Below are 14,355 nucleotides of genomic sequence, written 5' to 3' on the forward strand. Positions count from 1 at the left end.
CTGAAAATTACATAAAAATGCATTATAAAAAGGTAAATTGCTTGCAAAATGACATACATTAGGATAACTGTTCACTGAAGCGTCCATTGACATGTACACTAGAAAGTGAATCTGAGAATGTGTTTGATTTTTTCTTCAGATTTTTAAAAAATAAGGATGGGAAAAATAAGCTCAGAAATATGAGAAACTCTTCTTGCTGTACTTGCATGAAAATTTTAGCTGAATGAAAAATGTATATTTCTTTATTTAATTTCGGACTAGGGATGGCCTGCTGCTCATGGTGTACTCTTTAAAACTTCTCTTTAAAAATGACAAAGCTGACAAGGACAAACTAGCAACAGGTTGTCCCATTATTTCATCAGACCTCCTGGGCTTTCCTGTCCCCTGCCTATTGCAGCAAATAGCATCTTAATTCTGCTGCACTGTACGTTGTGGAAGGGACTAATATACGAATAGGTGCAGAGAAATCACAACTGCATTGTCATCTTACAGCCATGTGGCTTATAAGTGGAAACAGAACATATTTGAGCTGCAACTTAGTGTTCCTAATTTCAGCTGAAAAGCCCTGCATAATTTACTCTCCTCATTGCCTTTTACTATTACCCTATAATGAAACTATATGGAATCCAATTCAGGTTGAGGGAGAGAGTACTGTGAAACATTGCATGTTTATGATGAGTTTCTGAGAACCTTTAACTGTAAAATGATTAGTAAATGTTAGAAAGAAATGAATAGAATTTCTATTCATTTCTATTCTATTCAACAGAATCCTGTTGTGGATTTACACCATTGTAAGTGTTGTGTAAATCACAGCAGTGAGTTGTGGTTAATTAACAGCCTGCTCACATTCCTTGTCATGTACGTAACTGATGCACAAATACGTGAACAGGAACTTATTAGTTGGTGGCAGTTCATTGCCACAATGTACACAACTACAAGTCCACCGATGTAAAATAGGATTCTGGCCAATATTTTGGCCAAACAATTTGCTAAATTTCATTTTGCCTATTTCTTTGTGTAATAATTCATTTTATCCCTTGATGATACTTAAAAAAAACACCCCTCTTTCTTTGTTATATTTCTAAGGCACAGATTTATCCAATCATTTAAAAAATTTCTGTTAACTTTTTCTATTTTTCTTTCACTTTTGAAAGTTCATTATCTCTTTTCTCTCTTTCATGCCTTTAATATATGTATCTACGTTCACTAATTTAACATATTCTGGGAACTCCTATGTCCATATATTAGCCAGACCTCACCAGTTTCTCAAAGTCAAAGCAATAACATATGCATACATAGTAATCTTGAGTACATCATACTCTGTCTTTGTTTCCTTGATTACAGTTTTTTCTAATTGCAAAAGCAAATGCTTCTAAACAAAATACAGACAACAATGTCAGTAGCAGACACATTTGCCTGCTCTTTCATTTGCTGAAAATATTTTGATAACTCGTCACTGGCTATTGTTTTACTTTTGTATGTTTGATATATAGCTTTGTTACAACATATAAAATTGTTTCCAAACTTGAAAGATTTTTGTACTTGAAAAAGAAAGTCTGTTCAATATTGTCAAATGCTTTAACTAAAGGTACTTAAGGAGCCTCGTGGCGCAGTGGTTAAAACGCTGTACTGCAGCTAAAACTGTGCTCACGACCTGGGGTTCAAATCCCAGGTAGCCGGCTCAAGGTTGACTCAGCCTTCCATCCTTCCGAGGTCGGTAAAATGAGTACCCAGCTTGCTGGGGGGGCAATGTATAGCCTGTAGAATTAAAATTGTAAACCGCCCGGAGAGTGCTTGTAGCGCTATGGGGCGGTATATAAGTCCAATAAATAAATAAATAAATAAATAAATAAATAAATAAATAAATAAATAAATAAATAAATAAATACAGCTAGGAACATACTATATTTGTTGTCGTTATAACATTTGCAGTACGTTTCTACTACCTGGGCTCTTGCAGTTTCCTTTAAAGTTTTAAAAAGTGCGGCATGAAATAGTTCATCTTTGTAGACATCATTCATTGCAATTTTAGCATTGGCTTGCTAAGCTTTTTCACTAGAATTGCAAACGGATTTCTTTTGCCCCTTTCTCCTGTTCAGCATGTGTCTTTGCTCTTTCAGAATGACAGTTCTTGGTTAAACAGCTATTCCCTTTGCTCATTACTGCTCAAAGGACAGCTTTCTAAGGTGTCTCTGGAGAAGCAAGGAGTTTGAATTTGGGGACACTTTCAGATATATGAAAGATATATTCACTTTCCTTGAGAATTGTAGCTCACAGTTTTATTAAATCAAGCTGGGATTTGTACTAAATGTAGGGCTACAACTAAGCCCTAACAGCGCAGTCAGCAATAATTTACTTAGTTTTTGTTGTATTTTCTATATTTTTTTTCGTAGACCTACTCCTGTAGCTTTGATTGCAGCCAGAGTTGTAAGTATTTAGCTAGTGAAGCTTTTCCTGATTGGGAGACAGGTAGTGAAGAAACTCTTCTTTAGGGGTAGGTGCTTTTACCCAGAACTGACACAATTATTTCATTCATTACTGAGAATCTAGATGATAATCAAACTGTTGCATTACTGCGTAAGTGGCAGAAATATCTTGTGTTCCCACCTCTAATGAACCCCCTTTACAACATTTTTTCCACAAGTGGCAATGAAAAAAATTTCCTCCCACGTACCTCACCCCTCTCAGTTAGCAGGAAGTCTCCAAATGCACAGTGCACTGGTCAGAGTCTGAGTAAAGTACTCTTTCAGATAACAGCTATTAGAAGCCCTTCATCTGAATGGCCACCAGATACATTGTATGTGGAGCTCTGGGAGTGGTTCAAAGAGTACCTTTTTTGCAAGCTCAGGAACTGACAAGAATGACACCATGGCAAAGCAAAAACTGGTCAACTGTGAGAGAGTGAGGTTTATAGTTCAGCAAAAGAGAGGTTAAATGCTTGGTAAAACAGCAAGGCAGGTAGGGAAGGAGCTTGATGATCTTGGCCATGAAATGAGTTGTGTGGTGATTGGCTAGGGAAGCAGCCAATTAAGTTTTATTTTGAGATGTTTGATCAGGCAGGTCTAACTTCTCTGTGTCCCTTGGGCTGAGGAGAAGTCCTAGAAGGGGCTCAGAATACTTTTGAGAGTATACTTCAGGGGACAGGAGTGAGAACTCTCTCTGTGCTCTGCCTGCCCGATCCAGACAGCCCGAAAAACCTACAACAACCAAAAGCAGGCAGCCTTTCTGGAAAAGACTGGCTTTTTAGTGAACAATTGATTTGTCAAAAGTTCCATTGGGTCACTTCTGACTTTGAAAAAAGGTATGAGGATCACAGCATATATTCTGTCCCATTTCTATTGCAGTGTTATCTTCACAAAACCCCTAACATATAGGTTAGGCTCTGATACAGATTGCAATGGTGTGAAGGTACTATGTCAGAGTATACATTCCTGGTGAAAGACCTGTACAATTATAATTGTTGGTTATATATATATATATATATATATATATAGATAGAGATAGATAGATAGATAGATAGATAGATAGATAGATAGATAGATAGATAGATAGATAGATAGATAGATAGATAGATAGATAGATAGATAGATAGATAGATAGATAGATAGATAGATAGATAGATAGATAGATAGATAGATATTTTCAATAATTTTTTTACAAGTAAAACAAACAACAAAAACAAGTAGGTTAGACTGAGAGACACAAGGCTTCAAATTACCCTTTCCAGTCAAGAAGGGTTTGCAACTGGGTTTTCCATCTCTACACCAAATACTGTGACCCTTGTAGCACACTGGGCCTCATGATGAAACTACCTCATTTTATCAGGATTAGAATTCACAGCTTTTCAGCTATTCTATAACTGCTGTGTCATGAATTAGATAATTAAGATTATAGAAAAAGGGAATGATGACCCTAATTGGTTCTTGTAAAATGTTTAGATTGAATTCTTTATTTGAGAGGGGGGGGAAAAGCATGTTTCTTCTTTTCATCTCAAGCATAAGAGAAACTATTAGTTTAGTAAGGCCAACATGTCTAATGTGGGGCAGCAAATAGTGTTAGAAGCTTCACTTCAGTGTCAGAAGACAGTTGTTGAATAGCAGTTGGCAGTGGTTTGAGAGGATTGTTCTTAATTTTTCTCCACTCCACACACTTTTTGGAGACGTTCTGAAGAGTCTTAATAGAAAACATAAAGTAGGAATAGCAAAATAGAAAACATAAAGTAGGGATACCACAGGCTACATATAGCCCTCCAAGGTTTTTTCAGGAGTTCCTACAACATTTATTCTTTCTAAATTTATTCTATTTTATTTCTCATTGTGACATTTTTGTATAAAGGAGGGCCATTTCCAGCCTTCTTTAGACCTTCCATCTTTGTGCAGGAGCAACTAGAGGAGCAAGGGGAACGTCCTTAGTAGGGAAAGCAGCCTTTTTTTCCTACATTACTGGAGAGCTATGTTCTATGTATAATGAAGGAGGGAGAAGAGAGGGTTCACTGCAGCCTTAGAGCAACCCTTCCAAAAACACAGGAGCACTTGTAAAAAGAAGAAAAAAGGACTTATGTTATCCTATTGACAGTTTTCCTTTTTAAAAATTCATATTAGGTATTGGATATTCATATCCCTGGGGATACAGATACAAATCACAGCATCACAGGTGCCACAAAGTCCTGTTCCCTCCTCCCAGAACTGGCTGGTCCACCTACTAGTCACCATGCAGTGCTGGGGTCCTTTGTCGTCAATGTCACACTACTCCAACAAGGAGCTCCCCACCTCCCTGCATAGCTGAGTGAATACGCTCACCAGCTGAGCAAGGAAACTCTGTCCCACCGTCGTGGTCAACTGCACAGGGAGGCAAAGAATTGCCATCCGGCTCCTTCCCAAATGGGTGCAATGATGACGATGAAGGACCCCAGCACCGCTGGGATTCAAATATGAATGGCTCATATTTAATTGGTACAGTAATTATGTAAAGATTGGATTGATTCATCACTAAAGAAGAACATAGATGGATGCTGAAAATTAAGGGTGTACATTATTGTTATTCAAAAATACCAGGCACAGTCAATCAAAATTATGAAAACATTGACTGATATTACATAACAGATAATGATGATGATGATGATTACAAAATACCAGGCACAGTCAATCAAAGTTAGAAAAACATTGGCTGGTATTTTATAACAGATTAAAGTTTTAACCAAAAACCTAAGTATCTGTTAAATATTGATGCAGTATGTATGCTGTTCCTAACATTGCCATTTTTGTAGCTCTGATTGTGTGATTTCTCAGATCTGCAACTACTTATAGTACTGTGTGAATAATAATAATAATAATAATAATAATAATAATAACAATAATAACAATAATAACAATAATAATAATAATAATAATAATAATAATAATAATAATAATAATAATAATAATAATAATAATAATAATAATAATAATAATAATAATAATAATAATAATAATAATAATACCCTGCCTTTGTCCTTAAAAGGAGGCGTTAGGATGCAAATACTAAAAAGTATCATATACTGTATTTTTCGCTCCATAAGACGCACCTTTCCATAAGATGCACCAATTTTTTAGGAGAAGAAAACAGGAAAATATAATCTGTTTTCTTCACTCCATAAGATGCACAGACTTTCCACCCCTGTGTTTTGTGGGGGAAAAGTGCGTCTTATGGTGCGAAAAATACGGTAAATACCATGCTAAAAAAACACAAACAACACCAAAACACATTCAAAACAGTAAGGTGCAACAATCCATTTAAAAATCCCACTCAGGCAGCCAGTCACTCAGGGAAAGCTTGCCTGAAGAAAAAAGCCTTTGTCTGCATGCAGAAGGACAGCAAAGATGGGTCCAGCCTGGCCTCCTGTGGAAAGGAGTTCCAAAGTCTGGGACCAGACACTTTTGTTTTGAAGGTTGTTTTAACTCTTGTTTCCACCCTGTGACCCCAACTGCTGCATTGCCTTTGTTAGCTGTGGTATAGCAGCAATCTGGGCAGGGTTGGTGCTGCCATTGTTGTTGTTTTTTCTGCAGCAATGGCTGGAGGTCCTGTGGTGGAGCATAGGGGGTGCACTCCTGTTCTAACCAAAATAGGCTACTTTCCTCAAAGGGCAACCATAATAATAAAATCACTACATTTATACATTTCTAGTATTGCTGGTGAGGATAAGTAATGTCTGTTAATGTACCCCAATTACTCTGGACCGCAGAGAGAGAGAGAGAGAGAAAGAGAGAGAGAGAGAGAAGCGAAACCAACCCAGAAAGCAACTCCTATGCATTATGCCCCCCCCCACTTCTTTACAGGAAATAGCAGTTTGCTTTGCTCTGTCTTAACTTCTCAGGTTTTAGTTCTCCCACCCCACCCACCCCCTCGCTTTTCTCTGTCTCTTTCCTGATTTGGCTGCTTAGGGACAGCCAGGTAATGGAGAAGAAATTGAAAGGGAAAATACAGGGAAAATGTAAATGAAAAGAAGTTATTATAACTGTTATAATGAAGTGCCTTTCATTTAAATATAAGAATGTAACGCTGAAATGAACTTGTGATCCTGAAATGCATTTTTAATGAGTTTCCTTTTTATTTTGCTGCTTCAGTGGCATATTTTAAAGACCCTTTGAAAAAAGCCACATTAAAAAACCCCACCAAATGCCACAACATGCAAAATTGGATATTGGTTTATTCCAAAACTGCTGATCAGGAAGAGTGGCTCTTCAACACAAAATGTTGCAGTCACTTTATTTAAATGAGTTTGAATTTGCATTGTGATGTGCCATTCTGATTTAGAAAAAAAAATTAGATTTTCAGATCAAATTGACCCAGCCAGTGAAGCGTTAAGGAACTGGCAGGTTTAGTCTGAAAGGCTCATGTTATATCAAACCTGCAGCCGGTGGAAGTCATAGAGCGCCAGTTGGAAAACAACTTTCTCACTGAAATCTTCCTCCTGTTACGATGTAAGAGTTTTGTTCTCACATATTTTTCCCTCTCATTCTCCCTGTAGGCGAACGCCCCTTCCAGTGTAATCAGTGTGGGGCATCCTTTACTCAAAAAGGCAACCTTCTCCGTCACATAAAGTTACACTCTGGCGAAAAGCCGTTCAAGTGCCACTTGTGTAACTATGCTTGTCGCCGTAGAGATGCACTTACAGGCCACCTGAGGACCCATTCTGGTAGGTGTCCACATTAGAATATTGTAGAAAAGGTTTACTTGCTGCATGGCCAGACCAGAAACCAAAGACCTATTGGGAGTTTTAGGTGTCTGAAACTATTATGCTTAGTTTGGATTCCAAGGTAGACTTGAACAACCTGAGAGGCATGACACTGATAACAGCTCACCAGCCATATAAGGCTGAGAAATGAGCTGTGTTCTGCCCAGTGGGTTTCGCAGGCTTGATTTACAGTTAGAAGGGCATCATAAAACTGTACATAAGAATTAAGTTATTCAAGACCTGCTTAATATATTCATGATCTTAAGTAGCACGGAGCAGAAGAGATGATGATGAGTTCTGAAGAACTATTGAAAACAGGGGAAATCATCCTCATTAGTGAATTATAAGGAAGAACTTATGATGCATAGTTTCAGAAGCAAATTCTGTAGTTGAACACCAGTAAAGACTTGATCTGAATTTAAGTTATGAAACAGGCTATATGTGAACCATTCATATGTACACCTAACTGAAAGATGTTTTAGGTTTTCCTGTTAGATAGGAGCTAGCAATGAAAGTCCTAAATTGATACGCCTTCTCGTGCTTAATAAGAAAGTACAAAAAAGATTATAATCTTGGAAGGAATTTGTGCACATGGGAACCTAATTATTGCACATTCCTGTACATGCACAAAATTTCAAAACTCTACCAATTGTTTCATGAACTATTAAAAACAGAAGCATACAATAGTTTGTGCCTTAGTATTTAGCCTATGCTTTTGTTCTTTATCTGTATGTGTATATTTCTGTACTTAGCTTCAAAAAAGGAAAATAAACTTGACAGGCTATTTTGCCAGGAGAAAAAACATTTGTTTCAGTCTCTCACTCAAGATATCTTGTAGGAGACTGAAAATCCTTGAAAGTCTGACCAAAAAAAAAAAAAAAAAGATAACTTCTTCAAATCTGTGGTACAGGCCACTGTTGTGTACCATCAAGTAATGTGAAATGTTTAAGGAGTGGTTTTACCAGTGCATCCCTGCACAAGTGAGTTTCCATTTCCGAGTAGGAATTTGGAACCAAGTCCCTTGAATCCTAGACTGACAATCTATGTACTACCTCACCGACCTTTTTGTAGCTGCAAGTATTTCTGGAAACTTGAGTTTGGCAAATTTAATAGCAGAAGCTCCCTCACTGTTGGAAATCCATGTAAAGATGTTAGATTAAAGCCATTGTTTGTCCCAGATACAATAAAAACATTGAAACAAATGGTGATTGTTAGTCACCACTTATTTGTTGTTGATTTCATTAGCTCTACTTTAGTAGAGACCAAAACTTGTTTTAACCTATTATTCTACTGTGAAGATTGTGGAATTGAGTCAGGAAAATTATTACTTTTCAAGCAGTATAGGAAATCTACTAGATTTAGGTGTGCATCCTTTTCTTTTTTCTTTCTTTGCTTTCATTTTTTTTCATTTTCTTCTTTTATATATATATATATTAGACCTAGTCTTTGTACCCAGAGTGAAGAATATTCTCTTGTGTCGGTATTACTTTGTCTATCGTTAATAGCCAAAACCACCGTTCCTGGAAGCTATAAGAGAAGACAGTAATTAATCTGATGTAGAATGGAAATGTTCCTTACAATAAATAGCTGAAATAGAGACACCAAGAATATAAGGAAGTTTGTCCATCATCTGTTTCCAAATGGATGGTTGATTCTAGGTGTTTGCATTTGCTTTACTCCGTTATTTGATTCAGTTGTTATACAGATTACGTTGCCCCAGGTGTTATTAGCTTAAACAGCAATTTCCATTTCCACCCCCTGCAGTTGGCAAGCCCCACAAATGTGGATATTGTGGTCGGAGCTATAAGCAGCGCAGCTCTTTGGAAGAACACAAGGAGCGCTGCCACAACTATTTGCAAACCATGAATCTCGCAGGCGGCCTCTATCCCGGTAAGATGCTAAGCAGATAGGCAACATAAAGTGTTTTCCTGTAACTTCTCTCACTGCAAAATGCCATTACAAGCAGAGCTGGCACAACACTGTATGCAAGTGGCTATTTGGGGAACCATTATTGTAGACCACTGAGATGCATGCCAAAGACATTATTTGCAGTGTCACGCAGAGAAAGCCTGGAATTGATCTTTACATCATTGCTTAATTGGAGGGATAGGAAGGACTGGCAGATATTATACCAGAGGGTTGAGTGTTTGGTCATATTTTTTGCTCTTAAGTTTTCTGACTGTGTATTTTGTTCGGAGCAGTGCTGCAAGGGTTTCCTCTTTGCCTTGACCCTTCTCCTTTTTAATCAGTAGATCTCTTAGGGCTCGATCAAACCTGCCAAAAGAACCCCAGTTCTGGCTGTTACTTGAATCATTTCAAAATTTTCTTTCATATGACACACAGCTAACATTAATTCATTTGCCCCAGCAATCGGTTTATTTCCTCCTTGCTGCGAGGGTAGTTTTAAAATGTACCATCCATCCATCCATCCATCCATCCATCCATCCATCCATCCATCCATCCATCCATCCATCCATTCATTCATTCATTCAAAATATTTTACCCTGTCTTTCTCTTTAAAAAGGACCGAAGGCAGTTTGAAAGACAATATTTAAAGATGAAAACAATGAGTATACAAAGATAGTTTACATCATTAAAACACAACATTTAAAGCTAAGAACAATGAATTTAAAGAGGCAGTTTAAATCATTAAAAGACAATATTAAAATTAAAACAATAAGTATGCAAATATTAAAAAGGAACAAACAATGCCACTCTGAGAGATGGTTAACACAAGTAGTACTGAAGACCAATTAAAGAGCAGTAATATGTAACAATCCATCTAAAAGTCACTCACGTAGCCAGCCACTGAGAGAAAGCTTATTCGAAGAGAAAGGTCTTTGCTTCCCCGCAGAAGGTGAGTCTGGCCTTCTGTGGCAGTGAGTTCCAAAGTTTGCAAGCAGCAACATAGAAGGCCCTCTCCTGTTTCTCCATCAGATGCACCTGTGATCATGTATCACAGGAAGAAAAACAGGAAGAAGTTAAGGATCTCCTCTTCTCTGACTCTAGCCTTCTCCTCAAAAGGCATTTTATAAGACACAAATGGGAAAAATCATGGAGCAAAAAGTGAAGTAAAGAGTATGCATTATATATATACACATGCACTGAAGGCAAGGATTAAGACGAAGCCCCTCTGTGCTTCTGATACTGGTCTTTTCTTTATGGAGCATATAATTCATTCTTGTTTATGAGCAGCAAAGACATGAGCTATGATCCAAAGTTCTATGTTGCTGTAAAATGAGTATACAAGTCTGGTGTCAATGTACTAAGGTTACCACATTGCCTTGAGCTCTAGGTAATAGTGCCTGAATGTAGCTGTCCAAGATGTAGAAAAGTCAGCAGGACAGCTCCAGCTTCCACAGATTTTTATGGGTGCCCAGGTCAATTCATGCCCACACACATACATCTACACGCAGGGACAGACAGAGTCAGGAAGTAGTTTGGAACTTAAGAACTGATCCACACTTCCAAGATAATAATGTGGTGGAAATGCTGCAGGCTGCATAATGCAAATGAGTAAGAAGACTAGACTGCATCATGTTCTTTGTAATGTTCTGGGTACAGGGAAGTTTCTTTGTGATCCTTTTGCAGAGGAGAAAGTAAAGATGCCATTTAAAGGCATGTTTTGTATTATACAACCCGGTTCTTTGAGAGCACAGATCTAAAACTATATCCACACTTCTTGCAGCATTTAACCTCTTTCGGTCAAAGATGCAAATTGTATACATGCAGCAAACTGCATGTAAAATGGGCTGTACATATCACTGTCAGTTCAGGAAAATGCAATGAAGTGGAACTGGGATTTAAGGTTATAATTTGTGTGATCAGCTACATTCCCTGCACACCTTTTTGATCCTGGCAGTACCTATTACACAGCTTGTCAAGAGAAAGTTGCTAATACCACCTCTCTGGGCAATGCCTGGGTAGGTTTTTGTCTTGCTTTTAATATTACCAGATAATATCAATCATATGTATATAATAATGATTCTGAAAAGCAACCAGGAGGCTTTTGACAGACAAGGATGTTCAAGATGTGGTACCCCTTCCCCTTTTTCTGACTATGTAGGGAATGACTTAATAGGGCATGGGAGATGGACAGATTATACTTTCTGAATTAAATCATCACTAGTATTGCAGATGATACTGACAAGCTTTAGGAGCCTTGGAAATGTAATGGTTGTTGTCTTCTCGTGGGAGACATTGTGGGGTAGGAATCCGTCTTCTCTGACCTTGTTGTATAGGTTTACTTAGGCATCTGTCCCACTGCATTAAGTAGGGTCTTTTCTTTGGTTGTGTGTTAAGGATTGCAAATTATCTTTTCTTCTGGAAAAAAAAAAACTCAGTTGTTTCAAAACCATTTGGTTTCTGTCTGTGCTACAAACAGCTAATTGTTTGATGCCAGTTGATGTGTCATGGCTAGAAATGGGGACAAACCAGGAAAATGGCAGTTCATGACGGTTTGTCGTTATTCATGAACTATTAACAATAAGGTTTCAGACAAAACAAAGTGCGGTGGTGCCTCGCTTAATGATTACCTCGTTAAACGATGAATCCGCTTTACGATGAAGTTTTTATGATCGCTATTGCGATCGCAAAACAATGTTCCTATGGGGGAAATTCACTTGACGATGATCGGTTCCCTGCTTCGGGAACTGATTTTTCGCTAGACAACGATTATAAAACAGCTGATCGGCGGCTCTAAAAATGGCCGCCCGCTGTGCAAAATGGCTCCCTGCTGTTTTTAGCATGGATTCCTCGCTTTACAGGCACTGGAAAATGGCTGCCCTATGGAGGATCTTTGCAAAACGAGCAGGTATTCTGCCCATTGGAACACATTGAAGGGTTTTCAATGCATTTCAATGGGTTTTTAAAATTCGCTTGACGACAATTTCGCTTAACAGCGATTTGAACAGAACGGATTATCGTTGTCAAGCGAGGCACCACTGTGTTTTGTGGTTCATTCCATTCAAGACTTCTGGGAGCAGTGGAATGGCCTCCATGTGAGTTCAAGATGCCAGTGAGTCTTCAGCTGACTCTCCTTTCCACCTTCTCCAAGTCTGGGGAAGACTAAATTTGGAACATCTTAGTTATTATAGCCTCTCGAAGCAGGTCCTCTGCTAAAGAGTTGGGTAGCTAAAGAGCACTTTCCTGGGACACCTGCTTGGGGGTGGGGGGCTATAACTTGGCTGTCCCAAATCCAAACTTCACCAAATTTGAAGGGCATGAGGAGGAGAGTCAGCCCAATGGCCAATCTATGTTTAATGAAGATTGGATTTCAGATGTCCAAATCATAGCCCATTTTCAAATCGCCACATTGATAATAGTTTAGAATTTTGTTTTGTTTTGGAGAGGCATGTTTCCCCAAAGTGAACCACAAAACAGCTTGCTTTGTGTGGTTTGTGCTTCATGGTTTGTTTTGTGCTCATCTATAATTATGAGGGACGTGGTGGCGCTGTAGGCTAAACTGCAGAAGCCTGTGCTGCAGGGTCAGAAGACCAGCAGTCGTAAGATCGAATCCACACGACGCAGTGAGCTCCCGTTGCTTGTTCCAGCTCCCGCCAACCTAGTGGTTCGAAAGCATGCAAATGCAAGTAGATAAATAGGGACCACCTTGGTGGGAAGGTAACAGCGTTCCGTGTCTAAGTCGCACTGGCCATGTGACCACGGAAGATTGTCTTTCAGACAAAACGCTGGCTCTATGGCTTGGAAATGGGGATGAGCACCGCCCCCTAGAGTCGAACACAACTGGACAAAAATTGTCAAGGGGAACCTTTACCTTTACCTATAGTTATGGCCTTGTGTAAATTGTAGTTGCATATTTTGGTTAGTCCAACGCAGTTCATTGCAAAGAAGAACTGATCTATGAATATAATTCTGCTATCTATTTGTTTAAGATATTTCTATTCCATGATTTTGTTGAATTGTGTACCAAAGGACTTACAAGATTAGAAGTTTCAGCATCACTATAAAAACACATTATAAATAAAAGTCACAAAACCATAAAAACAGTTTAAACAGTAAGCAAGAATAAACTGTAACTGAGAAGCTGTTCAAAAAAAAGATCTTTGCTTGGCTATCAAAGCACAATAAGATGGTTGTCAAGCCAACTTCCACAACTGGCCTTGACATGTCCTATGTTCAATATGTTCACTCTGGATGCTTCCAAAAACTGTTTTCAGTTAAATCCAAGATTTCATGAGGGCCTCAGAAAATATTACCTTCCATTTGTAACCTTCACATTGCCTGTTTTGTCACCACATACAAAAAGTCACTTAAAGAGGAAAGGCTGAATAAATACACAACGTCCTTTGGCTGGTAGCAGTTGGAGCTGCTCATATGGAAACATCTTCTGTTTCACTCAGATCACTTTTTACTGTAAACCTTTCCTGAGATTCAAACACTCATCCGGTTCCACCACCAAATATACGTTAATGAGAAAGAAAGATACCATTTTCTAACCTTCCCTGTGAATCCTGAGATAAGTCAAGCAATGATGTCATTTCACCACCCACAGCTAGGAGTTGTGCTATGACTACCTAGTTCTTGGCCCACCTTGGCCAAAATAATCAGCTCACAAGTATTCTGCACAGTAGGCCCAAAGCGGAGCATATAATGGTTGTCTATATTTATTGAAATCATAGAAAGAACTGTTGGACAGATATGCCAAGATGCCAGGCCTCTTGCAGAAAGAGACCTCATATATTATTTTTATCTTATTCTTTCCATGTCATTTGAAGGAGAGGGATCTTGATTTTCACGGCAAGGGTACAAAAATATTCTAAGCGTTTTGGATGGGGAGGAAGAAACTTACTGCAGCAGGAAAACATGGCTCAATACCTCCTTGTTTATTTGAGATGTTTTGGTCCCGGGGAAGAAAAGTAAATTTCTGTCATTCTTCTAAGCAATCACCTCCCCCCCACCTCCCATGGTGGTTAAACAGTCTGTGTCACTTCATTTCATGGGCATTCAAAGCATGAGGGTAGCTGTCTAGAGGAGCTACAGAGGGCAGGTTTAGGGAAGGAGGAGTCACCACAGGCCAGATTCTCACTTATCTTCTGTTCAGTACAGAGGGTTATACTGTTGTTTCATTGCAGTTGTATATGAGTGCATTTGCCCATGCTTCCCCCACAGATACGTATAAT

At 38.6% G+C, this 14,355-nt stretch overlaps 1 protein-coding gene across 26 annotated transcripts in view; it reads left to right on the forward strand.

Moving 5' to 3' along the window:
• IKZF1 (IKAROS family zinc finger 1) overlaps positions 1–14,355 on the forward strand; it is a 133,574-nt gene that overhangs the window by 65,840 nt on the left and 53,379 nt on the right. For 18 of the 26 annotated variants that reach the window (XM_020806202.3, XM_073003886.2, XM_078377601.1 and 15 more), the window contains 2 exons: positions 7,007–7,174; positions 8,978–9,103. The exons of 4 other annotated variants lie outside the window; for them this stretch is intronic. In XM_020806202.3, coding sequence (XP_020661861.3) covers positions 7,007–7,174; positions 8,978–9,103 — 294 coding nt within the window. The remainder of the gene's footprint in view (positions 1–7,006; positions 7,175–8,977; positions 9,104–14,355) is intronic. 4 more of the 26 variants (XM_020806187.3, XM_020806188.3, XM_020806200.3 and 1 more) reach the window with 1 other exon arrangement.

This window comes from Pogona vitticeps, chromosome 6 (genome assembly GCF_051106095.1).
Source record: "Pogona vitticeps strain Pit_001003342236 chromosome 6, PviZW2.1, whole genome shotgun sequence".
Classification (NCBI taxonomy): Eukaryota; Metazoa; Chordata; class Lepidosauria; order Squamata; family Agamidae; genus Pogona; species Pogona vitticeps.